Source organism: Mangifera indica, chromosome 6 (assembly GCF_011075055.1).
Source record: "Mangifera indica cultivar Alphonso chromosome 6, CATAS_Mindica_2.1, whole genome shotgun sequence".
Lineage (NCBI taxonomy): Eukaryota > Viridiplantae > Streptophyta > Magnoliopsida > Sapindales > Anacardiaceae > Mangifera > Mangifera indica.
In genome coordinates, this window is record NC_058142.1 from 681,116 (window position 1) to 707,627 (window position 26,512).

At 35.3% G+C, this 26,512-nt stretch overlaps 4 protein-coding genes across 4 annotated transcripts; all 4 read left to right on the forward strand.

Moving 5' to 3' along the window:
• Window positions 1-279: 279 nt before the first annotated feature.
• On the forward strand, window positions 280-5,690 carry LOC123218795 (homeobox protein SHOOT MERISTEMLESS-like). Its single transcript, XM_044640424.1, has 4 exons — window positions 280-1,319; window positions 1,711-1,954; window positions 4,593-4,840; window positions 5,232-5,690. The coding sequence occupies exons 1-4, from the start codon at window positions 924-926 to the stop codon at window positions 5,433-5,435; spliced, it is 1,092 nt and encodes a 363-aa protein (XP_044496359.1). The 5' UTR covers window positions 280-923; the 3' UTR covers window positions 5,436-5,690.
• A 1,992-nt stretch (window positions 5,691-7,682) lies between these two features.
• Window positions 7,683-12,640, forward strand: LOC123218166 (50S ribosomal protein L4-like). The gene is made up of 8 exons (XM_044639420.1): window positions 7,683-8,022; window positions 8,118-8,161; window positions 8,355-8,481; window positions 10,116-10,264; window positions 10,625-10,732; window positions 10,848-10,967; window positions 11,506-11,679; window positions 12,329-12,640. The coding sequence occupies exons 1-8, from the start codon at window positions 7,914-7,916 to the stop codon at window positions 12,428-12,430; spliced, it is 933 nt and encodes a 310-aa protein (XP_044495355.1). The 5' UTR covers window positions 7,683-7,913; the 3' UTR covers window positions 12,431-12,640.
• Window positions 12,641-13,154: 514 nt separating this feature from the next.
• LOC123218055 (chromatin remodeling protein EBS) lies at window positions 13,155-16,165 on the forward strand. The gene is made up of 5 exons (XM_044639257.1): window positions 13,155-13,493; window positions 13,871-14,213; window positions 14,306-14,374; window positions 14,827-14,965; window positions 15,862-16,165. Exons 1-5 carry the CDS (start codon window positions 13,397-13,399, stop codon window positions 15,886-15,888), a joined length of 675 nt encoding a protein of 224 aa, XP_044495192.1. The 5' UTR covers window positions 13,155-13,396; the 3' UTR covers window positions 15,889-16,165.
• A 1,105-nt stretch (window positions 16,166-17,270) lies between these two features.
• LOC123219462 (subtilisin-like protease SBT2.4) lies at window positions 17,271-25,799 on the forward strand. The gene is made up of 10 exons (XM_044641441.1): window positions 17,271-17,507; window positions 18,393-18,537; window positions 18,615-19,015; window positions 19,168-19,263; window positions 19,384-19,453; window positions 19,826-20,108; window positions 20,857-21,194; window positions 21,684-21,951; window positions 22,126-22,398; window positions 25,295-25,799. The coding sequence occupies exons 1-10, from the start codon at window positions 17,320-17,322 to the stop codon at window positions 25,705-25,707; spliced, it is 2,475 nt and encodes an 824-aa protein (XP_044497376.1). The 5' UTR covers window positions 17,271-17,319; the 3' UTR covers window positions 25,708-25,799.
• Window positions 25,800-26,512: the final 713 nt, after the last annotated feature.

The following is a 26,512-nucleotide window of genomic DNA, read 5'->3' on the forward strand; positions in this document are numbered from 1 at the left end:
TTTATTTTTTGAAGTGTCTTGGAAATAGATTTCTGTCAGTAAAAGATCTTCCTGGTGATTTTCATTTTTCACAATCCCAGTCTTCTCCATTTCCCATGTTACTACTGTATGCCATGTTTTCATGTTAGACATTGTGCACAGAAACAGAAAAAGAAAAATGTCCTGTTAAAAAAAAATTAGGGAGAGTATGGTTTTGTGTGGCTACGGGATAAAAGATGACAGAATATGTGCAAGTGTTAAAACGAGTAGAAAGATTGCAATTAAACAGCAGTAGAGTAAAAAGGAGTTTATACAGGTGAGACAGAGAGAGAAACGGAGAGTGGTTTCGTGCGAAAAAACCTTTCCTTTCTTTCTATCTAACGCCAGTAAGAAATATTTTAGAAGTCTTTGGCTTCCTCGATTTTCTTTCCTTTGGCAGTGAAGGCAGTGCATCAGTTACAGTGCAAGAAAAGAGGTAAAGAGTTTTTCGTCGGGGAGGTAAAGCTTTGCCACATAGATAAACAAGATTCACTAAATCCGTCAAACACAATCTATTTTTTCTGGTCCTGCGCTCTGATCGTTCGTCTCTAAAGAAAAAGAGAGAGAAGTGAGAGTTAATGTTAATCACCGGAAAGATGAACACCCATTTTCCAAAGGAACCTGAACAGGCTTTTACAGAGAAGCCATGAAGGAGAGAGTATGTGTGTGTGTATATAACTTGCAAACTTCTTATTAATAACACTGACGACTTCTACCACTATCACTGTTTATGATTTCTGTTAAAAGGCTGATTGTTGTAGCATAAATCTCGGGAGAGACTGCAGACGCAACAATCTTGCGAGCAAAAAAAAAAAAAGACAAAAAGAAAAAAAGATATGGGTGATAATATTACCATGTCGCTAAAGCCAAAGCCGAATAACAAAGATAAGAGAGTGTGAGAGAAAATGGAGGGTGGTTCTAATAGCACTCCTTGTAAGATGGCTTTTGGAGACAACAGTAATGGACTGTGCCCTATGATGATGATGATGATGCCTCTCATGTCTTCTTCTCATCACCATCATCATGATCATGATCATCATAATGATCGCCATCACCATCATCCTGATGCAGACTCAAGTACTCTATTTCTTCCCTTGCCTTCTACCAACAATCAAACTCAAAACCGCAATAGCAGTAGTGGCTTTTCTTCACCGATTCTTGACGATAACAACATCACAAACACAGGCTGTTGTTTCATGGAGACCCACGATGGCACCTCTTCTACTTCCTCAGTCAAGGCTAAGATCATGGCTCATCCTTACTACCACCGCCTTTTGGCTGCCTACTCTAACTGTCAGAAGGTTCAAGAACGAATTTTTTTTTTAACTCAAAAGTACCTAACTTAAATTACCTACTTCCTCCAAACATATTTTCCTCGCACACACATTCACATGCTGGACTAATTCAAGTATCACCAACTACTTCAATGCCTGGAAACGACAGATATTTCATGTTTGCTTCAATTTGTATGGACGAAAAATATGGAAGTCTTCACTCCAGTGGCTATTTGAATTCTAAGTCATATGCTTTGTTGTGACTTTTCTTTATGAATATTTATGTTTCGAGACAGAGAGAGGTCAAAATCCTTTTGAGTATTATGATGGAGACATGAGTCATATATAGTCATATAGTTTTCATTTTTCTATATAGCAAAGATCATTATTTTCTGATGAGAAGGACCGAAACAAACAGGTGGGAGCTCCACCTGAAGTGGTGGCAAGATTAGAAGAAGCTTGCGCATCTGCTGCATCGATTGGCCCCACTGTCAAGGCCCCTCTTGGTGAAGATCCAGCCCTCGATCAGTTCATGGAGGCCTACTGCGATATGCTTACCAAGTATGAACAAGAGCTCTCTAAACCCATTAAGGAGGCTATGCTGTTCCTCCAAAGGATCGAGTGTCAATTCAAAGCCCTCACTGTTTCTCCTTCAAATTCTGGTGATATATAACATCTTTCTCACTTCTCTTCCATTGTTATATCACGGAACAGCTTTAGGGTTTCTTGATTTTCATACATGCGGGTTTCCAAGATCATCCATGTTTGTTCTTAAAGTGCAGTTACCTAGTTTTGTGCTCATTTTAACTTATCCTGTGCTGTGAAGGCTTCTTTTGCTTTGTCTTTAATTTTTTGCTATGCATATTTACTGGTATGCAGCTGTTTTAGATGTCGGGGTACCCATACAGGCGATCTTATTAATTCTTCACTGCCCAATATAGAGAGCGGAACATATTCCTGCTTTGATACTTCTCGGTGTTTGTGTATTTGAAAGGTTATCTTATTATTTTTTTCTTGTGAATTCTTTCTTCGGTAGAATAAAAATAGACTATTATGCCTAGCTATTTAATGCTATGGAAAAGATTTGGCAGATGGATTTCAATATTTACTTATTTTATTCTCTTGAAAATAGTACCTGTTCGGTCCGGAAACGCCGAAGAAAAACGTTATTCGAGGCCAGTAAATGACGATTGCATATGATCATGCTTAGAACTTGATTAATGGATTTGAGGTGGCTAATTAAAGCACTATTTCAGGATATTGCTCAATTTGAGGTAAAATTATTTTCGCAAGTGCGGAAATCTAGGGATCATGTATGGAGGGATTGGATTAACTATATTAAGATTGTGAGATTTAGAAGCAAGAACATCGATCATCCCTTAATCAAGTCATAAGCATATATTTACTTTCTCAAAAAATGTAGCTGGTTAATTTTGCTGCTATTGTAGTTAAATATGCATTTGAAATTTCATGCATTACACCCTATTATTCTTGCCTTGCAAGATGGTACTGGGGCTTATTAAACGTTTATACTTTTATACAAAGTTTATCAGTAGTTTTAACAAGCTATGGATGTGGTATTCTGGTGATTCTCATCTTACTTCATAATGGGAACACCCGAAGTGATTTTGAAGTGAAACATTATTAATTTAACTATATATAATCAAAATATTATAAGTAGCTTATTTTTGCTAGTGGAGTTGTCTATGTGGTAGTATAAATCAGTATTGCAGAATATTCTCATAGTTGCCGTTACATTGTTGTACAATGGTCATCCAAATTCAAAAAGTCGGATTCAAGACGGGCTTAGGGTTTTAGGATAAACTTTTCATGACATTTGAACAAATATACATGCAGTGAGTAAAATAACAGTGACCTGGGATAATGTGGGTACAATCTGCAGGCGAAACATGCATGACCTGTGGTGGACATACGATCTAAGAGTACATATGTCAAGTATCTGTCAATTAGTGTTAATACATACAATTGTATTAAAAAGTGCATAAAAAATAATCTCTTCTCCATCTTGTAATCTAATTCATTTATATTGGAATTTTCTCTATATTTTGTCGATAGTTTTTCCCATACATATTGGGTTTTTCATGTAAATCCTATGTTCGATCTTGTTTGGAATATTTGTGGTTTTTGTTGTTTGTTTTACTTTCAGCTTCCTAACACATGTATTCTTTAACTACAATTTTCAGGATCTTGCTACTTCTTTCCAGCCATTCCTTCACTGCTTGCCTGCATAAAATTTTTAACCGATCAAGCACTTAAGTTGTCAAAGAACGATTTTCTTGTTTATGTACACGGATCATTTTTTTTCGAGGAAGCATGATATGGTCAAACTAATTTGCCTGGTGATGCATTTTCTGTTTGAATCATCATTTTCATTCAATTGTGTGTCATTCATCTTCCTTTTGAGTTAATAAATAAATTCTTTTCCTGCAAACCACTTGGGATCTTTTTAGAAAGCTTATTTTAAGCTAATCCATTCTAAGCAGTAAGGAATTGACTTGATCATCGGTTTTGGAAAATGTTTCTCTAGTAAAATTGTATGTATGCGGTAGGTTGTTTGGAAACTTTGCTATCATATGAACAAGATGATTCAGTTTATTACTTACAGCTTCAATCAAGTCTTTTTTATTAAGCCTATATTTGGGATTTGGGAGGAATTAACAATTGGTTCGATAGCCCAACTTACACAGTTCATCATAGTTTTGTTTTTGGACTCATATTGCACATGCATATCCAACATCGTTCCCAAGCTGTGTCGATATAGAATTTGTTTATAGGTGTTACACAGTTCATATTTTTCATCAGCCTAGGGCATTCCCTAATTACCTGCTACTGTATAAAACCTTTTTCCATGGTCCAATATCTCACATTTTATATGAAGATCTTATCAATACCTCACCCATGCATACCTTAATCACTGGTGACACTTAGAGTTTAAGAATCCAACATTTAGTATCAAAACCCTAACCCTTTTGTCTCCCTTACTCCCAGTTAGTCTGATAATTATGTGTGATAAGGGGAGAATTATTGATAGCAAAGAGCAATTTGTATTGAAAATTTGGAAACTCAGTTCTGCAAAATGATTCATCAGTATTTTGAGGCTTGTTGATCTGATGGATTACTTTGTGTGGCTGTTTTGATTCAAACATATTTTTGGGATGCATCTTCATGGCATAATTAAATCTTAACAATAATGTCTGATCCCAGTGAGCGGTAATCTGCCAAAATCTATATTTTAGCGTTTGTATGAGCTAATTTTATGTTGTTTCATGCCAAATTCAGCTCGAACTGAGGCTATTGATAGGAGTGGTTCATCTGAGGAAGAGTTTGATGTGAATAACCATCACTTCATAGATCCCCTGGCAGAAGACCAAGAAATGAAAGGTCAGCTTCTGCGCAGGTACGGTGGATACTTAGGTAGTCTCAAGCAGGAGTTCATGAAGAAGAGGAAAAAGGGGAAGCTGCCTAAAGAAGCCCGTCAACAATTGCTCGACTGGTGGAGCAGACATTACAAATGGCCTTACCCTTCGGTATCTATTTCCGCCTTGCATTTCGTTCTTCATGAAGAGCCTCTTTTTAGTTTCCTTTGAATGTACTGAATGGTAGAAAATTAATGCTTGCTAATACTCTTTTGTAAAGTTTTGTGTGCCATTTGATTAAGGATGAATTTGACTTGAATCAAGCTCAAACATGAGTTGGTTTGAGTTTGGTTTAAATCTTATATGATATGATTAGTTCGAATTTGAGCTTGTTTAAGCTGATCGAAGATTCCATCTTGAATTAAACCCTGACCAGGGCAAATTTGTGACACATTCTAGTGTTTTCTTTGTTAAGAAAGCAGCCTTATCTGTCTACTCCTTTACCCAGCTTGTAATCATTTTGTATATATGACAATCGATTGACCTTTACATCTCATTGCAGGAATCGCAGAAGTTGGCCCTTGCTGAATCAACAGGTCTGGATCAGAAGCAAATAAACAACTGGTTTATTAATCAAAGGAAACGGCATTGGAAGCCTTCAGAAGATATGCAGTTTGTGGTAATGGATTCTCCTCACTCTCAATATTACATGGAAAATGTTATGGCCACCCAATTTCCAATGTATCTCTCTCCTGCACTGCCTTGATCGAACAAGCTGATCATCTGATGTTCGTCTTACTTATTAATTATATTATATATAAACCCAATACTATAGATATTACAGCGACGATGTAACCTTATCATATGCATGTGGCTGCAAGCATGCATTTGGATGCTATTTTGGCATGAATTCAAACTGCTAAATTGTAGTTAGCTTGTTCACTATCTTTTCTCTTATGCAATGTTTTCAGTTTTGGACTGGGAATTAATCTAGTGAAAAAGTCAGTTTGAATCCTTTATTGTCTGAACGGTTGCACTGGTGGATGGACAATGAATTGTTTAAATAAAATTAATTATTTAATCATTAAATATGAAATCTATGATTGGTGGTACCAATGATCATGTTCATTTGTAATGTGTTGGATTTGAGTTCTTATTGCAAATTTTTATGACCCTTAGCGTAAGGGTTTGGTTGGATTAATCCGATGGTGGAACCTCTAGTCCCGTTTCAAAAGTGTGGTGGAATGTAAATATCTTAAAGTTTAACCTTTTATTAACAATGTATACTTCTCATTGCTGTAACCTCTCTCTATATCATTGGAAGAGCAAGGTCTTGTACTACTCTGAGGACGATGAAACAAATTATATTAAAGCTTTTCGGTTTGCCATATGTTACTTGATCTCAATGGTAGACCATGTTTCATGTGGCTACCTGTAGATGAAAAGTTTTCTATGGTTTAAGGTTTAAGTTTTAGAGTTTAGTTTTTAGAGTTAAGTTTTAAGTTTTAGGGTTTTAGGGATTAAGGTTATGGGGTTGCAGTGGTTTTTATGAGCGGGACAATAGGATTGTCCTACTTCCTCGCACAGCTCAGGCTTAATAGTACATTAGTCTGTAGGCCCAATCCTTAGAACTTGCGCTGTTTCCTAGGGGCCCAAAGAAACATAGTGATCTAATGGGATGAGCCTTCTTCTTTCAATAATTAATATATTTTATTGTTTCAAAACCCAGTCGAGTTTTGACATGGTGAAGGGATTGGTCTAAGTTTTTATTGATCTGATTGCTTGAACTGATGATCATACTAATAAATTGCTAAATATATATTTAAATAATATTTAAAATAATTTTATCTTTATCATTAAATATAAAGTCTGATTAATTAAAATTGAATCTGACACAATGGTAGAAAACTAATTAGGCCTAACCCAAACTCAGCTAGACATGGGGGATCCATTAAATGCCTCCCTCGCATAAACATGAGCAAGCAATGTTATATAAAGGTTGATTCCTTCAGAGAATTTGATTCATCCAAATAAAGCCCACTCCAATATGACTTGAACTTCAATTCAAATTTAAGCAGTTTTAATCAAATTCAACCCTAATACTACACTTGAAGCTTCAATTAGTTATCCAATTTTTTATGTAGGCCAAAAGACTATTTCTCACCTAAGATTTGATTCAAACTCAATTTTTTACTTGTTAACTATTAAAAATTCTAAATATTCACTTATCTATTAAATTTTATTATCATTGTCAATGATAAAATCATTGTTTAAAAATTTTATTTAAACTCATATTTTAAATTATCCTCAAATTTTAAAATTTTTATTTCTACCGCATATTTTTCATGTTTAGAAACTTACTTTCCCCCTAAATCTAACATGGTAAAACTCTCATTTTTTTATCATAAACAATTCCACCCTAGAGTTTTAAAAACCTCGTTTAACCCCTATACAATTTGGGTTTTCAAATCTTCATCTCCAGTGTCCAACTGCCTATCATTAGTTGTCAACTCTCTCTCTACATCATCTTGGTCAATTGGTCTGGCCTCTTTGAATGTCTTTGTTGGAGACGAAGATGGTGGGATAACAAAGTGTGGTGACCAAGAGGGAGAGGAAAGGGAGGAGGAAGAGATTTGACCACAGTTTCTAACAAATCATCATCAAAAAGAAGGAAAAAAAAAGTTAGGTTCAATTGTAACTTTCTAAAATGTTAGAGGGTGGCGCATATGGAGAAAAGTTTTCAACCTAGACTTGGGGGAAAGATGAGTTTTTAAATATGAAAAATATGAGTTTAAAAGATAAAAATAAAAATTTAAAAATTTAGGGTTAATAAAAAATATAAGTTTATAATAGGTTTCTAAATGATAATTTTACCTTTGACGTAACAGTAAAGTTTAATAGATAGGTGAGACTTTAGATTTTCGAGAAAAAGTATTTGTATTAAACCTTAGGTGGGAAATAGTTATTTGGCCTTTTATGTACAGGTCAGATTTGAAAAAAAGGTACAGGGTTTTGGGTTATTTTACAATTTACGAAGAGGTGTCTGGGGTAATTCGCCTCTCGTAACTGTCCGCCTCAGCTTCACTGAAATCATCTCAAAGCCGGCTGTGAGACAATCAACGGCCAGATTTCAATCACGGCATCAACAACGCCGCCGCACCCGCTTTCTCTTTTCATCACTTAGGAAACTAGTTGAGTATTCTTCATTACATATCAATTAAAAGATTTGGAGTAGGGAGTTTCCATGGCGCTGTCCGTTTCTAGAAGGCTATTACGCCATTTAGGCTCTTTTTCTGCGATTAGTCGCTGTGAGTCTCCGAGTATCGCCAATCATTCGTCTCTAAATCCCCGTGGTAAATTTATTTTTGTTTATCCTTTCCTTATCTGGGTTTGAAATGGTTTCATTTTTAATTTTTTAAATCTTTCTATTTTTTACTTTGTCTAACAGATTCTCACGGTGTTTTATCTGGGTATGACTCATTTACTTCAAAGGTAAAATTTTTGCTGCTGAAGTTTTTGTTTTTGGCTATATTTGTTGAGTAATGAGTTTTCGTTGCTTGTTGTGTAGTCTTATAATGTTTTCTTTATATATGGTGCTTAAATATCTCAAATTTTCTCTATTTTTGGGTTTTTTTTCGAAGGGATTGTATTATCAACTAACCTGTGATTGTTCTTTTGAATGCAGGGTGGGTCATGTTTACTTGCTTGCCAAAGGCTTTCGACTACTATTTTGACTCCTGACTCAAGTGATGGTGCTTTTCCCTCTGATTTACTCTCAAAGAAGACTGTTCTAACTCCGGATCGAACCATAGGTATGTTAAAAGTTAGAATGTAGCTGTATGATGTAAAGGTATTATGTTGCTTAAGGCAAATTGTGAATGCTGTTGAAACTTGCAAATTGCATATTATTATTTGGTTGACTCCAAATGGTTACTATTGATATTAGCGTGAAGTATTTTTCACCTAAAAATCATTTATGTAATTGAAGTAACCGAAAGCTTGTAAATTAGTGTAGTCTCTCATTAGCTATGGATATGAAATGTGATAATAACAAAACCTATTTCTATCACTAATATCATTATGTTATGATTCAAAATAAAACATAGTGTAGGAGAAGATGTGTTTTTCTATAGACCTTTAGGTGCCTGCCAATTCATCAAATTTTCATCAACCATTAAGTTGTGAATTGGGTAAGGTTGGCTAAACTTAGTAAGAAGTGAGGCCACTCAAGTTGGACATAAAAATCAGGCCCATTAAAATAGGAAAAGGAAGTTTTCTGATGTGGTGAGAATGTTCCAGCTGAAAAGGTATATTATTGATGGATGTGATTAGAGTACATTTTACGCTGACATTCTTCTTTATATTGTGCATAAGACCTTGGAGGAAAATTTTACAAAAGTTTGTTTCACATACTAATGTTGTGGACATGCTTTTGTGCCATTTTTTCCTTTTTAATTGGGCTGCTCTTGCCACATTAGCAATCCTCCTTCTCCTATGCTAATGGACTTAATGTGTTGGCCCTACTTTATCAATCCTCCTTACTAAGTTTATCCAATGTTATTCAATTCATAGTAGGCATAGTCTTTTGAATCTTTTTCTCAAATTCAGTTTGAATTCATTAAATTTGTGCATTCAAATTGTATGATTACAATGTAGTGGAAGTTGCGTTTCTAGGGACCCTTAGGCCACCTGATTCAACAAGTCATCATCAACCAGCAAAGATGACTTCATGAAGTTTGTTGCATCCACTGAGAGTTGTTGAGAAATGGAAAAGTAACATGACAGGTGCTGTCAACAAAGTTCATTAACAATTTGTTAATAATTGATGATTAGTTCTTGAAGTGGGTAGCTTAATGGTTTGGGTCTTTATAATTACAACTCTCACTGTGTTGTATTATGCAACCCAAATGAATGAAAATTTAGACTATTTTCTTTCTCTTGTATTCTCAATTTTCCACACTTTTTTTATTAGGATCATAAAGCGTAAGCATGCGCTTGGAACGATAACAAGCACTACCAACAGTTCTTCTTTCACTATTTCTGTCCAGATTAGATTTGATGGTTACATTGGAATGCTTGTTCTTTAAACCGTTACCAGCACCATCAAGATTAGATCTAATAGTTATGTCTTGAATAATTGAATTCCTCTGTATGGTATTGTTATGCCTTTTTCAGTTACCATGATAATGGCCATACCTATGTTCTTTTGCTTAATTCCATTGAATTTTAACCTCCTTTTCATTAGGCTTGTGTGACTTAAATGACATCTTTTTGGGTATTTACTGATTTAAATGGCTTTGTTGTGAGTTCTTATCTTTTATGTTTCCTTCTATCGTTTGTAGTGTCATAATCTTTGAATATTTGAGATAAACTAAATGTTGCTCAGTGTGTTCAGATTATATATCATGTGTTAAGTGTTTAATTCCTGGAATGTATCATGATGCAGGACTTTGCCAGGATCTGGTGATTCCAGTAACAAATTTCCTCAATGAAGACAAGGGCCTCATGGTCTTGGCTGGTGATGTTTTTGATGTGCCCATCAGGAAGGACATTATTCATCGCGTTGTACGATGGCAGCTAGCAAAAAGACAACAGGTAGTGCTTAATCAATGTTTAGATACCCGAAGCATTTAATTAGTGAGCGCTGACGACTGAAAAAAAAAACTGCATCTGGGGAAAGGAACTATATTTTTTTAATCAATGTTGTATTAGCTATATGGGAGATGCTTTTTGCAGTTGAATACCCAGAAAATATTACATCTTTCTAATTTCTCCTTGATTTTTCCAGAACTTTTTTTATAATGCGGTATGGTTATCTGTCTTCTTTAAATTGGGGAATGGTGAGGTTAAGGGTGAAATCTATATAGATAGTGTGTAGTCAATTGTAAATTTAGGTTGTCAAGAGTTAATGTAGAATAAATGGATGGCATAATTTACTGATTTACTGTTTAACAGGGAACACATTCAACAAAAACTATTAGTGAGGTCAGTGGAACTGGGAGAAAGCCGTGGCGGCAAAAGGGTACTGGTCGAGCTAGGCATGGAACACTGCGTGGTCCCCAGGTATGCATTTTCATGCTTGAATGATCAGTTTTGTTGACTTTTCAAAATTTCAGTGCTATTCTATTGATGAGATGTATACCTCTGGACCTTGATGATATGTATGGACGGTTAACAGTTCAGGGGTGGTGCTGCCATGCATGGCCCTAAGCCGCGAAGCCATGCTTTTAAGCTGAACAAAAAGGTGAGGCGTCTAGGATTGAAGATTGCTCTGTCAGCTCGAGCAGCAGAAGGGAAGGCAAGTCTCTGTCTTTCAATCATGCGCATGGGCACACACATGAACACACACATGAACACAGAGACAGTTGGATAGATTCAATATCTAGCTTATACGTATATCTATGATTTTGAGTGTTTTTGGGAGTATGAGCTGTCATTAACTACTTTAACTGTTTAACTGTGTTACTACCTATCATACTTGATATAGTCTGTAGGCTGAGGAAGAGTGAAAAGTAGGTGGCATCGCATTAAACCCATACTTTAAATTTAATGCATTTTCAATCCTTGATAGACTTCACTGCTATATTCTAAATTGAGTACTCAAATTAAGATTATGCCCCATGCTTTGCTCTGTATTTTATTGTCCCTATTCTTTTTTGTGTGTGTGTGTGTGTGTGTGTGTACACATACACAATGTTTTGCTTCTGGTGTTCTTCATTACTTGTTTCTTGGCCATAACTTATGCCATGCTCCGCATTTTTCTCTTTTATTTGTATTGTTTTTTAGTTCTAATTGATTTGTGAAACCTAACTAGGATATGTTGCAATAATGAACAGCTTATGATTTTTGAGGATTTGGAGGTTCCGACGCATAAAACCAAGAATATTGTGAATAATTACAAACAAATGGAAAATACGAAGAAAGTTTTGCTAGTTGATGGTGGCCCCATCAATGAAAAGCTGAAGTTGGCTACGCAAAATTTACATTACGTCAACGTACTGCCCTCAATTGTAAGTTACACAATCAAATCCTTATGCTTTGGTTCTTTTTTTGGGTTTATATCATCTGGAACTGGAGGATTGATATCTTGACCTCTGAGTTTGAATGAAGCTCATACATGCGGTTTGGTGGGTTATTGGCTCCATATATTTTGCAGACAACTTGATAGCCTTCTTTTGTGATATCATAAATTATGGCAATCCTGTTCTGTATCATTGGACGTTTGAAGGTTTCTCTAATGCCCTTTGAATTTTTGTTGTACCTAAGACACGTTATCAGATTTTTTAAAATTTAACTCTAATTAGATCTCATTTTTCATTTTACAAAGTGGTTGTTGATTTTCCATGAAAATTTGAATCGATTTGAATCCAGGTAGAAAATCATAGTAAAATCAACTCTGCTTGACATCACAGCATTTTATCTTCAAAAAGCATTTGGATGAGAAATATTATTTCAAATATGTTTTCTTTATTGACTTTGCATCTAGAATTTTACCTGCTGCAAAAGACGACTTGAATCCCAAATTTTCCTTATTCTCTGCATAATGGCGATTATATCCATGGCTGTAATCAAGAACTCTCTTATGTTCTTAATGTAACTATTCTGGTAGTTAGTTTCCATTTCAAATCTTGAACTTGTTTCATATCAATGCTTTTGCAGGGATTGAATGTCTACAGTATTCTGCTGCATGACACATTGGTAATGTCCCGTGATGCTGTGAACAAGATTGTCGAGCGGATGCACACTCCGATTAATCGTTGATTCAGAATCAGAATCTTCATTTATTTTCGAAGGAACATAAAATTGTCATTTTGGTTAAAATACCCAGATGCCTAGCAGGATAACCATTTTAATGTATCAGTTTTTTGTGTTTGAGGCTTCATCTTTGAATTTTCTAGTTGAATCCCAAACATAAAATGCCATGTCATATATTTACATGGTAAATTGAGACAAAATCATCATTTTCCTTAATCCATGTTCTTACAATATGAAGGATTCGTGGGTTTCAGAATGTCGCATAGTCTGCCTCCCAAGTAACTATAAAGATCTGCGGCTTGTCTTCTCTAAACTGGTGATCAAACAAACTAATTAAGAAAGATTAATTTGAGTTTAAGTTTAAACTTTAAAAAATTGATAATCAGTGGTAACGTTAGAGAAGAAATAGGGCCATGGGCTCGATAAACTGATAAATTTTAGATTGGACCTAGTTTGTTGGAATTAAACAGTAAAACAAGCTCGAATTTACACCTTGTTAGAGGCTCCAATGAAAATGTGAAATGTTGAAAACATCGGTCTCATTGATAATTGGAGTTCATCTTCATTAATGCGCATTTAATTTTCCGACCAATAAACTTATGTTGCTATGTAAAGCCACGTGGCAGAAAAGTATTGGATTAAGGAAATGCAAGTACCATATGAAAATCTGAGCCAATATTAAACCGACGTAATTAATTATAGACTAAGTATAATTAATTAATTAACTTGACATAGAAAAGGAAGCTGTAAAACTCCTTTCCATAGTTACAGTCTGCTTCTCTCTCTCTCTCCCTGTCTCTATGCTTCTCTAAGTGAGGGCCTAGGGTTTCTTACACGCCCAAATTCTAGGTTCTGAACGATTGCTGCAGCGCATTTCAACCATTGGAGGAACTGAAGCGTTTCCTTTTTTTAAAATCTAAAACAGAAAGGGCCTTTTTTTGTTCTAGCTACAAGAGAAAAACCCTAGCTTTCATGGCCAAAACTAGACCAGGGATCGCAACCAAGACCAAACTTGGCAAAAGAGACCTTGAGTCTTACACTATCAGAGGCACCAACAAGATTGTTAGAGGTATGTGTCGTTTAATTTAATTTCTCAACACATTTACGTTTGCGTGTATCTGTTTTTTTATGTATGCATTTAAAAATGTTGGATTGATGTTCAAAATAGAATTTTGAGGTAGTTTCGCATGTGGGTATTTTTTATTTTTTATGATTATGGAATGAATGTTGGTTGTTTTACATTTGGGTATTCTGTCATATATTAATGTGCTTATATATGGATAAATGTATATAAGTGTATGTCTAAGTTGGGAAATGTTTATTTTTTATGCTGAAGTTGTGAAATATCTTTCTCGTGGTTATGTAGTTGGATGTCAGAGTTATGGTGGTTATGTGTTTGTTAGAAATGTGGTTATTACTGCTAAGAATTGAATTTCTTGTTTGCAGTTGGGGATTGTGTGTTGATGCGACCATCGGACACCGGTAAGCCTCCTTATGTGGCAAGAATAGAGAAGATCGAATCTGATGCTCGAAACAATGTCAAGGTTCATGTTCGGTGGTACTATCGCCCTGAGGAATCGCTTGGAGGAAGGAGACAATTCCATGGAGCGAAGGAGCTCTTTTTGTCAGATCACTACGACATGCAGAGCGCTCACACGATTGAAGGGAAGTGCATTGTTCATTCTTTCAAGAACTATACTAAGCTTGAGAACGTTGGTGCAGAAGATTACTACTGTAGATTTGAGTATAAGGCTGCTACAGGGGGTTTTACACCAGATCGAGTTGCTGTGTGAGTTGTGGTTTTATTGCTATTTGTGACTGGTTAAATATGTAGTATGTTATAGTCATTGAGGGTTTAAACTGTTTTCTTATGTTCTGAAGGTATTGCAAATGCGAGATGCCGTATAACCCAGATGATCTTATGGTACAATGTGAGGGGTGCAAGGACTGGTAATATAGTTGTGCATTTTTTCTTTCTTTCTTCACTTTTGTTTTTAATTTACATTCTACTATGAAATATCCGGTGTTTCAGTTTTGTATTATTCATACGCAACATTATAATTTGAAGGATTAGATGATATTTGAAGATCATTAATTACACTTCTTATTCTGTCTCAATCATCTGGAAGAGTGGTAAAACTCATTTGGGAGAGGGGGAGGGGAGGGAGCAATGATAAACTGTGGAAGAGGAATGTTTAGTACACTCTCTCCCTTCATTTGACATGTGTTCAAGAGACAAAGAAAGTAACAAGCTGGTCATATACTCTTGCTTTGACATGTGTTGGGTACCAACCTCTTGGTTAAAAAGCATCAAATTCTTAATCAACTGTGGTTAAACTTTCTGCTAATATACTTGCACAGGTAATGACTCACATACTATCTGTATGCCATTCTCATTGTAGGTATCATCCTGCTTGTGTGGGCATGACTATTGAAGAAGCAAAAAAGCTTGATCGCTTTCTTTGTTCTGAATGTTCATCTGATGATGAGGTCAAAAGATCCCAAAATGGATTTGCTTCATCACCAACTGATGATGTCAAGGTGACTAGTTGCTAGTTTTGTTCTTTTTCTTTTAAAAGGAAATTGATAAAGTTCTTGTCCATTTGATAGTGGAAGTGCTCATTTGGTGGTAAATGATATTTGAGAGGCAATCCCAGTATGTTACATTCTCATAAATTAAGCTTCTTGTTTGTCATTTACTAAGACTAGTTAATGTTTTTTTTTCCACCATCATTTTTTCTGTAGATGATTCAAGGTCAAACAAAAAATTGGATGATCCAAGTTACTCAACAATGTTATCATTTACAAACAAGAATAATTGTTTAGTGGTTTATAATGATGACAAAAAATACAGTTGATAGATATAACTCAGCCATCTAGAATATGCCTGATTAAGCAAATGACAAACTGTATTTGTTACTTTTGATTACCGTCCTATCGTTGTATATTTACAAGACACCTGAATTGGCGGTTTATAATGATGACAAATAATTGTGTCTTAATGTATGCAAATTTTTGTTATATAAAATATTATGTTGTTTTACTTCTACACATTTTTGTGATCACAATGTTCACTTGGGTCTCAATATCTGTTGGTAATCAATTCAACCATATCATTGCTTTAATGATTTGCTGTTATATCTTATCCAAGTTAGTTCTGTGGACATGATATGTGAGCTTTTACTTTGCTCAATATCTACAGTTTAAGAGTTCTAGTTTGTAAATTATTGAGGTTAGACACAAGGCATTAAACAGTAAAGTTTATAAATGATTCATTGCGTTATAATGTTTCTTCTCTATGCAATGGAGAGCCTAGAGCTAATGCCATCATTTTAGTTGGCGATGGTGCTTTTGAATATTTAATTTCTAGTATATTCCTGCTGCGTTATATATTTACATAACTATTTAAGGTCTATGTCCCTTTTTGTAACAAGCAGGTGGAGCCCAAGCGGCGAAAGAGATGATTACATTTTGGGGGCATTGGGGTGCATGAAGGAAGGTTGGTCATCTTTCCGTTGTTAACTTGTAGAATGTCATGTGAGCTGTATAGTCCATAAAGCTATGTTGTGCTCTGGTCAGACTGGAGCCTGTTAGTAATATGTTTATTTTAAGACAATGTGTACTTACTCTAGGTTTAGGAGATTTGTCTCTTTTTTCAAGCTGTCCTGGAAATGTCAAATGTAGTTTTCTCACAATTAAGATCTTAATCCAGGAATTCAAGCAACAATATTTGGTTGTGAACTGCCTGATAGCTAGTCCATGTTATCTGGTTTGTTGGTTATAATTCTTAATTTTATGATCTTGAATTGTTTACCATTTTGAGCAATGGCTTTCTTATGGCTTCTGGTATTTGTTCATCATCTAACTTCAAGCTGGATTCGATGTCAATTTAATTCATTAATTAGCAACTTCTACATTTGTATTTATATAATATGCCTAATAAGTGGACATGGCTGCCAATTAATACACTCTTATGGCTTTTGGCAAGTTTCTCATGGTTCTTTTTGGTTCATTGATCATCTTTGCATCTTCACGCAAGAGGGGCTTCAGATATTTTCTTTCACGGTTATCTCTATTTGTCATGGATTAATCAATGTTGTATGAGCAGATATAGTGCTTGTTTCATCAATGTCATAGTTTTCACATGGGACATTGTCATAAATATTTGTAATGTAATTCGGTTTTAAGGTTGTGGATTTCAAGGTAGAATTTGACATCTTGTTGCAGTTTTGTGCTATCTAGCATTTGTCTAATTAGCTTTTTGGAGTTTATGTGCTTTATCTTCCTCTCCTTTGAGTATTTTTATAACATTTGCTTGGTGTATACTCCTCGGATATTTATGTGTTTTTTGTTTTATATAATTCTTAATATCAGATAACAACATTTGAAAATATCTAATTATCACTTTTTATGCATTAGAGGGATCAAATTTTGTTTTTTCTTAAATTTTCATATTTTCTTTGATAATAAAATTTGGTTTTTCTGCAGAAAAATCTGAGAGTTCTTAAAAAAAGAAAAGTACAGTTAGAAATTTTTATGTGCCATCAGTTGTAGGCCGGCAGAGTTTTGACTTTGATAAACAAAGCAGTGATGTTTTCGCTGATGAATACGACAAATTACAGTTCCATAAAATCAGTATTCATTTATGGATTATGAAGTGATATATCATTTATAATTTCTCATCTAAGCAAGCAAAGCGTGAGCTAAGACTCATGGAAACAAGCAAGCGAAAGTGGTAACAGCTTTTTATTATACAACTCAGTAAACAGCTTTATTCACATTAACAATGAGGGTTCAGTTCAGCGTACGTTTTTGCCTTCTTTCCATATCTGTAAATGAAGTGCGTACTGACCTTAATAATTGCCAACCCCATCTCGCTATTCTCAGTAAGCATTATGGCGAAAAAGGGTTCCTTATCAGCCTCTTCATGGCTTCACTCTGTGCTGCTGGTCTTTGTGAGTCTGACTCCTTGCTTTGCAGAAAAACGGGATATATATTTGGTTTTAATGGAAGGTGACGACCCAGTTGCATTTCATGGCTCCGCTTTCACTGCCAGTAATACAATAAAACCCAATTTCAACAGGTACAGTTGTATTTATATGATCACCTATCAACACCGGTTAACTGAAACTAAATCAAATTCTTATTTAAAGAAAGTTATAAACTGAAACTAAATCGGTTTTTAGGTCTATCAGTTTTGAACTGAATTTTAGAAGATTATGTTATTCTGTTTTTTATTTTGTTCACTTTTTTTTAAATGATGTGTTACTTTCTTTTTCATTTTTAAAAAAATCGGTTCAGTTTGATTAATTAGTTATTAAAAATAGATAATCAAGTAACCAAACAAAAAAACTTATTTTGTTATACAATAAAACTATATATACATATTTTTTATACACAATTTGTATACACAAATAAGGTGTCATCATGTGATTGAATATTTCTTTATCCTATAGTGACACATGTTTTAAAATCATTTAATTACATGATGACACATCACTGTGTACATGAATTGTGTACTAAAAATAGGTTGTTATATTTTTAAATAGTAATTAAACTAGTTTTTGTATAATTTATTTTTCAGTTTGGTTTTTAGTACGAATATTGGTTTTGATAACCAATTTTCAAAAATCGAAAACTCTAACTGAATCAAAAAACTGGTTTTATTATTTTATAAAACTCGTAAGTGAATCATTTTCTAAATAACTCTTTTTTCAGTTTGGTTCTTAGTTTAGATATTAATTGGTTTGGTTTGATTAACTAGTTTTAACACATGAACAACCTCATAATTGAAACGATAAACTTTTTCCTGATATATTCTTGAACTGATAATTGAACCAACTTTTCAGATAACCTAATTTTCAATCAAGATATCGATTCAGTTTTGTTTTCGAATAATTTTGAGTACCCTTGTCTTTATCCCATGTCTTTGTGTCTTAATTCATGGAGTTTTTGTGCTTATGATTAGTGATGTTTCCAAGGCTTATGCAAAGAAGCTGGTGGATTCACATGACAAGTTTCTGCAAAACAATTTAGAAATTGGAAGCTACAACAAGCTTTATAGCTTTAAACACATTGTTAATGGCTTTGCAGTCCACACAACCGCCTCCCAGGTAACTCTCATTCACTCAACCATTCAAAATCCCCTCCAGAAAACAAAGTTTCATACTTCTTTCTACATGAATTTCAGGCAAAGAAGCTCAAAAAAGCTAAAGAAACAAAGTTGGTAGAGAGAGATAGAGGAGCCACATTAATGACAACTTACACTCCTGAATTCCTAGGGTTACCTGAAGGAGTCTGGGCACAGGAAGCTAGAGGAGATAAGAAGGCAGGTGAAGGGATTGTGATTGGTGTTGTTGACACAGGAATCAACCCATCGCATCCAAGTTTTGCATACGATCCTTTGAATCCTTTCAGCTCAAATATTTCTCATTTTTCGGGTGCCTGTGAAACTGGTCCTCAATTTCCTGCGACTTCTTGCAATGAAAAGATTGTCTCGGCTAGGTTTTTCTCAGCAGGTGCCCAAGCAGTCGCCACTCTTAACTCTTCTGTGGACTTTCTTTCACCTTATGATGCAGTTGGACATGGCAGGTATATGCAGCGGAGCCCATAGATACTTTTTTCATTAATGGAAAATTCGTCTTAATGTGATAATGTTAGAATAATACTTCATGCATGTACTAAAAAAATGGGTGCTAACTTTTAGTACGACTCATTGTTTATGTTTGTTCATGCTTGTTCAGCCATGTGGCATCAACGGCTGCTGGAAACGCTGGTGTTCCGGTGGTCGTGAATGGCTACTTCTACGGGCGAGCCAGCGGAATGGCACCGCGAGCCCGGTAGGTCATCAGTTTATCACTGTTTATGGCTGGAAAATGCTAAGTAATACAAGTTCTGTCTACACCGTTGTACTTTTCAGCGACCTGTTTATTTAACCTAATAATCTCAACCCTTTTCAGAATTGCTGTTTACAAGGCTTTGTATCCCACTGTGGGAACTCTTGCAGATGTAGTTGCAGCAATTGACCAAGTATGCGCATCTTCCTTTTCAATGTTTTCCCTTTTATTTCAGTTTAAGCAAAGCAAAATTGGTACACGTAGGACTCAAGTGAATCGATTTTAAGTTAAAACTTCAGTTTAGTTTAAAATTAATTCGTTTGTTTTTCAATAAAACAGTTTATTTTGTTAGTGATATTTCTTACTACACTAACTCCAATTAATTAAAGCTTGAACTCAAAATTATTACACTAAAAAATTAAAGATATATACGCTTATGCAAGCATGCATGCAGCTTTAAGTTGACACCTTCAGCATATTTTTCATTCAATAATGGTTGAAATTGATTTGGGGAAGAGAAGTAATACAAGTGTTTTGAATCTGTTTATGGTCTAAATCATCACAGGCAACACAAGATGGGGTGGATATCATAAATCTCTCTATTGGACCAGATGAGCCGCCCACGGATACACCAACTTTCTTAAGTCTTTTTGATGTTTACATGCTGTTTGCAAGACGAGCTGGAGTTTTTGTGGTGCAGGCTGCCGGGAATCGCGGGCCTGGCCCCTCTACTGTCGTGTCTTATAGCCCTTGGGCCGTTGGCGCCGCCGCCTGCAGCACAGACAGATATTACCCTGGTTCTCTCCTCCTCGGAAATGGTCAAAAAGTTGGAGGTGTTGGATTATCAGGTAACTTCTACTCCCAAACATATCACCTGATTGAATCTGTTTAACGTATCAATACAGTAAAGGTTAGCGACTATTACTTAGACATATGATAGTGTGGAATCTATTGACACGTTCGCAGAAACATTTTGACCTACTCGTGTGGCACCCGATATTTCTTTCTCGAAATCAGTCTTGTATGTCCCCATAGACTGAGGGTAACTGATTTCATTCCGCTTTGAAGTCTTTAGAATAGCAACTCAAACTTTCGATCAGTTTTTACGGAAATGACTTATTACCTCTTCAATGTCGCCCCTTGGCTTTATTGTGCATGCCTCCAACCTAGCAACTCCCAACCAACATGCCTACAAAAACAACAACCACACACACTACATCCATGCTGCCCAAGCCCCTTCTAGGCTCCATCCTAGAGCTGTGGCAAACCTTCCCCACTCAAAATGGAGTTAGAGTACTCAGGTTCAATTTTTCATTCCGTAAATGGATTTGAATGCATATATTAACGTCAAGTATCCTATATTGAAGTGGAGACCTAAACTGTAGATTGCTTGACTAGTCTCTCCAAATTTACCAACTTGGTAGTCGGGCTCCCCCTTAAAGTGGCATTTGTTCTATGCAAAAAATTGTGTAGGAATACAGGATAATAATTATGACCAAGGTTGCACAAAATATTGTTGCATTTAGATATGATATTCGCAGTGTACCAACGTCATTACAATCTTCCTTCGAAATTTGTTTTATTTTTCTTGCTCAGGGCCGACTATGGGAGGGTTATTACTTTCGAAGTTAGTGTTGGCCAAGGATGCACTCAAGGTAAATGGGACATTTCCAAGGACTCCGCAGTTCATTGAAGAGTGCCAATGCCCAGAAGCTTTTGATCCTATTCTAGTGCAAGGAAGTATTGTCATTTGCACCTTCTCGGCTGGCTTCTATAACGAGACTTCAACACTCACTGCCATCATCAACACAGCAAGAACTCTAGGATTCGTTGGTTTTGCTCTACTCGCAAAGTCTGATTATGGTGACTACATCGCTGAGCCCATTCCCTTTGATGTTCCAGGAATTTTGATACCAAAAGTCTCCAGCTCACAGGTACCAATAATCAGCATATATTGCATCCAAGATATTAATACAAGTTATTCCAAAATCAATGCAACATCTTGGTCCTATTGTCGTCCATCACGATTTTGCTTTTCAATTCACAAGTCATGATATAGGATATAGGATGTCAGGGTAATTTACCTTTTCTACAAAACTCAATGCCATTACTAAGGTTTGCCTAATGTGGGATGTGAGTTGATTCACACCCTCAAGGGACTCACTTCCTTGTTGAGGTTCACAAATTATAGTTAAAAAGAACATGCAAAATGATTGAGATACCATTTGTAATATTTTGATCAAATAGCTCAGCCCATTATTTATCAAGATATTGTTTACTTTAAACATAATCTATCACAGTTTTAATATTGAGATTTATAACCTCAAACGCATCTAGACAGTCTGAAAACTTATGACTATTTAACCAATCTACTAGTTATCATTCCAAGCAATGTAAGATATTTATGTTATTGTGTTTTGCAGATTATTTTGCAATACTATGAGCAACAGACTGATAGGGATGAAAGAGGATTGGCCACCAAATTTAATGCACAAGCTGCCTTAGGAGAGGGAAGAGTTGCTTCATTTGAGGGTCGAGCACCTAGTGTTAGTAGATTCTCATCAAGGGGGCCAGACTTTATTGATCTTAATAGGAATCCCACCGATGTGCTAAAGCCTGATATACTTGCACCAGGCCACCAAATTTGGGCAGCCTGGAGCCCCATCAGCGCCTTAGAGCCCATATTATCAGGTAATTAATTTATCAGCTATTCAAAATTTGGCTTAAATTCGATCCAAAATCTAAACAAGACTGATCGAACTTGATAGTAATTGGAATAGCTTAGATCGAATCCAACCATATTCAAGATTGTGTTAATATATTCTCATTAGTAAATGATTGATCAAACTTGGTTGATAATATTAGGATACTATTTTGCACTATTGTCTGGCACAAGCATGGCAGCACCACATCTAGCTGGAATTGCAGCTCTCATCAAGCAAAATAATCCTTCATGGACTCCTTCGATGATTGCTTCCGCAATCTCCACCACTGCTACCAAGTATGATAATTATGGAGAACGTATAATGGCAGAAGGGTTTGATTTCAATAGCTTGTATAACTCCACTTACTTCGATTTTGGAGCAGGCCTTGTGAGTGCAACTCATGCTATTGATCCAGGCCTGGTTTTATCAGCAGGTAACCTTGAATATTGTTGCACCGATTATAACACCTTATAGAAATCTCACATTGACAAAATAACAAAAAAAAAAAAAATGTTAAGTATATATAAACATATCACATTGCTTATGATATTGAAAGTAGACTAATGAAATAGTTTATAAACTTTTTATTAGAGAGGAGAGTTAATTTTATAAGAGAGAAGTTTTATGTGAGAGAGAATTATTTGAGAGGAAGATTTATAATTTTCATTCATACTTCAAATACAAAACCACTATGATATTTATAGATACAAAGATGACTTTTGAAACCCTAAATACATGAACCTAACACTGAAACTTGTATATTAGTCATTAATAACTTAACATAGAACTTGTGTATGAACATAAACTTAAACTTGTATATGAATCATAGATGGACATGAACTTGTGCTATGAACATTGAACTTGAAGTTGTGCAAACATCAAACTTATGTCACATGAGATGCACTTAGAAATCTACAAATTAATCTTTAACACTCTCCCTTAATTTAAAATTTTCTTCTTTACTCCAAGATATGCTCGTTATCGATGAAAATCTTCAAAGTTGAGTGGTTTTATAATAATGTCCGCAACTTGATCATGTGTCTTTATATACTTAAGCTCTACTTCTTTTTTTTCCTTTATTTCATCTTCTAGTTTCACATTTTACTTTTCTAATTCCATTATACGTAGAACTAAACCTATGCCACCTATAACATCCTTGTAAAGTGGTTCATTAGTTTGCGGCACTGTGCTTTATATTCAGCAAATGTCTTATAGGTCTCCTTCAAAACCTTTCTATATCCCTCAAGGACATTTGTCATAACATAAAGTTCATACTCAAGCTTATAAAAATCAATCTATCTTTTATATTGTTCTTCCAACTTCACCTTATGCAAGTGCATTATCATGTTATCGTGTTTTTGCATTTTATTAATTAAAAATTATTGATTCACATTGGACTCCTCACAAACTTGATCCTGACATTATTAGCTTTAATAATTTTTTATGGCAACTTCTCATTCAATCTTGTAACTGCGTCCTTTTCATGCAACGCTTCATCTTTCAGTCTTGCATACTCGTCCCACTACTTAATTAACTCATGTGTTATAGCTTTTAAGCAATTGGACTTCTCACTTAATTCTGATGCTAAATTCTCTGCTACTTGTCGTGCTTGCCTTTCACGATTTAACTCCACAAGCACTTCCCTATATCTCTCAATGGAAACCTCTTCCTTAGACGAATCTCTCACATCTACCTTCAAAATTTTTGCTTTTTTTATCTTGTCATCTTTGAGTGTTAGCAACAAAACATGCTCCTCAACTTCTTGCCTGTCATCAACAACATTCACTTGTTCCTTAACATGAGTCATTGCAAAATAACATTCCCAAGAATAATGATGAAAATTATGACAATTGTAATTTAGACTTATCATACCTCTTTTCATTTGGTGTAGAATTATTGTCTCTCTTTCTTCCTCTTGCTCTTCCTTGACCTCTATACGATTTATGGCTCTTTTCATCATTAGTGAAGTTGTTATAATAACCTCTACCTTGTCCTCCTCTACCACAACCACAACTTTATCATCATCCTCGTTCTCGTCCTTTTTGGTTAGTCTCGTCATTATCATATTTCAAAGAAACTTTTTCTTTTAGAGTTTGCTCCAATGGTTCGTCTTTCCTCTTTTTTATCTTGTCTTTATGGGGTTGTAAAGAACCTTCTAATTGTTCAATTGATAAGGAGTCTAAATCTTTGGACTCCTCAATGACAAACCACATAATCAAACTTTGGAGTCAAGAAACAAAGAATCTTTTTTACCACACGAACATCTTCAATCTGATCGTCATACCTTTACATTTTACTTATGATGATCTTTACCCTTAAATAATAATCCGAAATTGACTTAGAATCCTTCATATGCAAAGCTTCAAAATCACCTCTTAATGATTAGAGTCGCAATCTTCTTACTTTGTCAACTCCCTGAAATGAACTTTGCAAAATCTCCCATGCTTCCTTTGAGGTAGTTGCATCGACCATCTTCATGAATATTGAATCATCTAAACATTGATGAATGAGGGTGAGAGCTTGTTGATCATTCTTTCTTATCTCCGTCAAAGCATCCTTCTCATTCTGTGGTAAATCGGCTTCATTTTCAGGTGTACAAAACCTTTTTGAATAATATCCCATGCGTCTTATGAGCCAAGTACTACTTTTATGCATAGACACCAAGTTTCCTAATTTTCTTTTGTGAGGCAAGGAAATTGAAATGAGTAAACTCCATTGCTATTTGCGATCTCTCAAAAGAACTAGGCTTTGATACCACTTTGTTAGAGATAAGAGATAATTTTATAAGAGAGAGGCTTTGTGTGAGAGAGAATTACTTGAAAGGAATACTTATAATTTTCATTCATAGTTCAAATACAAAACTACTAGAGTATTTATAGGTACAAGAATGACTTTTAAAATCCTAAGTACATGAACCTAATATTGAACTTGTATATTAGTCATTAATAACTTAACATTGAACTTATACTATTAATATTGAACTTGTGTATGAATTATGTATGAAAATGAGCTTATACATTGAATATTGAACTTAAAGTTGTGCAAACATTGAACTTGTGTCATATGAGATGTACTTTAAAATATGTTTATGAACTTGTGTCATATAAGATGCATCTAGAAATCTTCAAATTAATCTTCAACACTCCTAAACTATTTAAGCGCATTTTAAATTGTAAAGTTTATAAATAAAACCGTGATAGACTATGTATAGTAAACTCTTAAATTGTCAAGATGTAGTTATAGATATGAAATTTGACGGTGTTATATTGTTTGGATTTAAAGTGAAATTTTATATGATTTTACATGAACAATATATGACACTGAAACAGAATTTGAAGACTACATCAGTTTCTTATGCTCTTTGCCCGACATTGATCGGTCTACAATCAAGGCAGTGACCGGAGCATGGTGCAACCAGTCGCTAAGCCACCCAGCCAACTTGAATCTCCCTTCGGTGACAGTATCATCACTGGTGAGGTCGCTTACAGTACAGAGGAGTTTCACGAATGTGGGAAACAAATCAGAGACTTTTTTTAGCTCAGTAATGCCACCAAATGGGACAACAGTTAACTTGAATCCACCTTGGTTTACTGTAGCTCCACTGGGATCCCAAGTTCTGGATATAGAATTCAATGTCATCCAAGCCATAGGCCAATTCAGCTTTGGTGAAATTGTTTTGACTGGGAGTTTGAATCACATTGTAAGAATACCATTATCAGTAAGGCCAGTTTCAATATTCTAAGAAAAAAATGCTCTCATTCTCATTCATTCAATGAGAGCATATGAATATGAATGGTAAGGTAAAATTTAATGAACAATAAATGTTACATGTTACAATTGGTACTGACCTGACATCCCTGCGGATTGGGTTTGTTTTCATAGAACTAGCCAGTTCTAGGGTAGCTTAATCTGCAGTACACACACATTCTTTACTCGATGGATACAGATGCACGCTCCTTGCCTTGGGCCTTCTCTGTACATGTTTAGTTTGTCTAACTGCCTTCCTGATTCTCTGTTCAAAGACTTTCCCTTCTATGGTGGAATTCTTCATGAAGATGGCTTCAAGTCTTTGTTTGTTTGGTCGAATAGTCGGCATCTTCCCTCCGCCATGGTATATTCGATAATCAGCATCAACCAATAAAACCTCTAAAAGAAACTGGCTTGTCATAAAAATCATTACTTTAGCCATTAAAATATTTTTCTTAACCGAAATTGAAGCTGATACTGAAGATGAGTTGACAAGACACAATTTTTGTCAAAGACTCTGTCCCGTCAACACTGTGTCAAGACACAGTATGGCGTGGTGAGAAGAGTTGAAGATGGGTGAATTTGTGATATTTCAAACCAGGCGGGTCACAGGAGTATTACGTGGCAGGGGGTTACGGAAAGTTCAGTATGCAGGGGTTTTTTGATATCAACCAGGCGGGGTGGGTGTGGTGGGGTTTTTTGATAATTTTACGTCACGAGTGGTGGTGGGTTTATTAGACATTTTCCAACTCTAAGGGTTTTCTCTAATATTTACATTATTAGGGGCAAATTAAAATTGT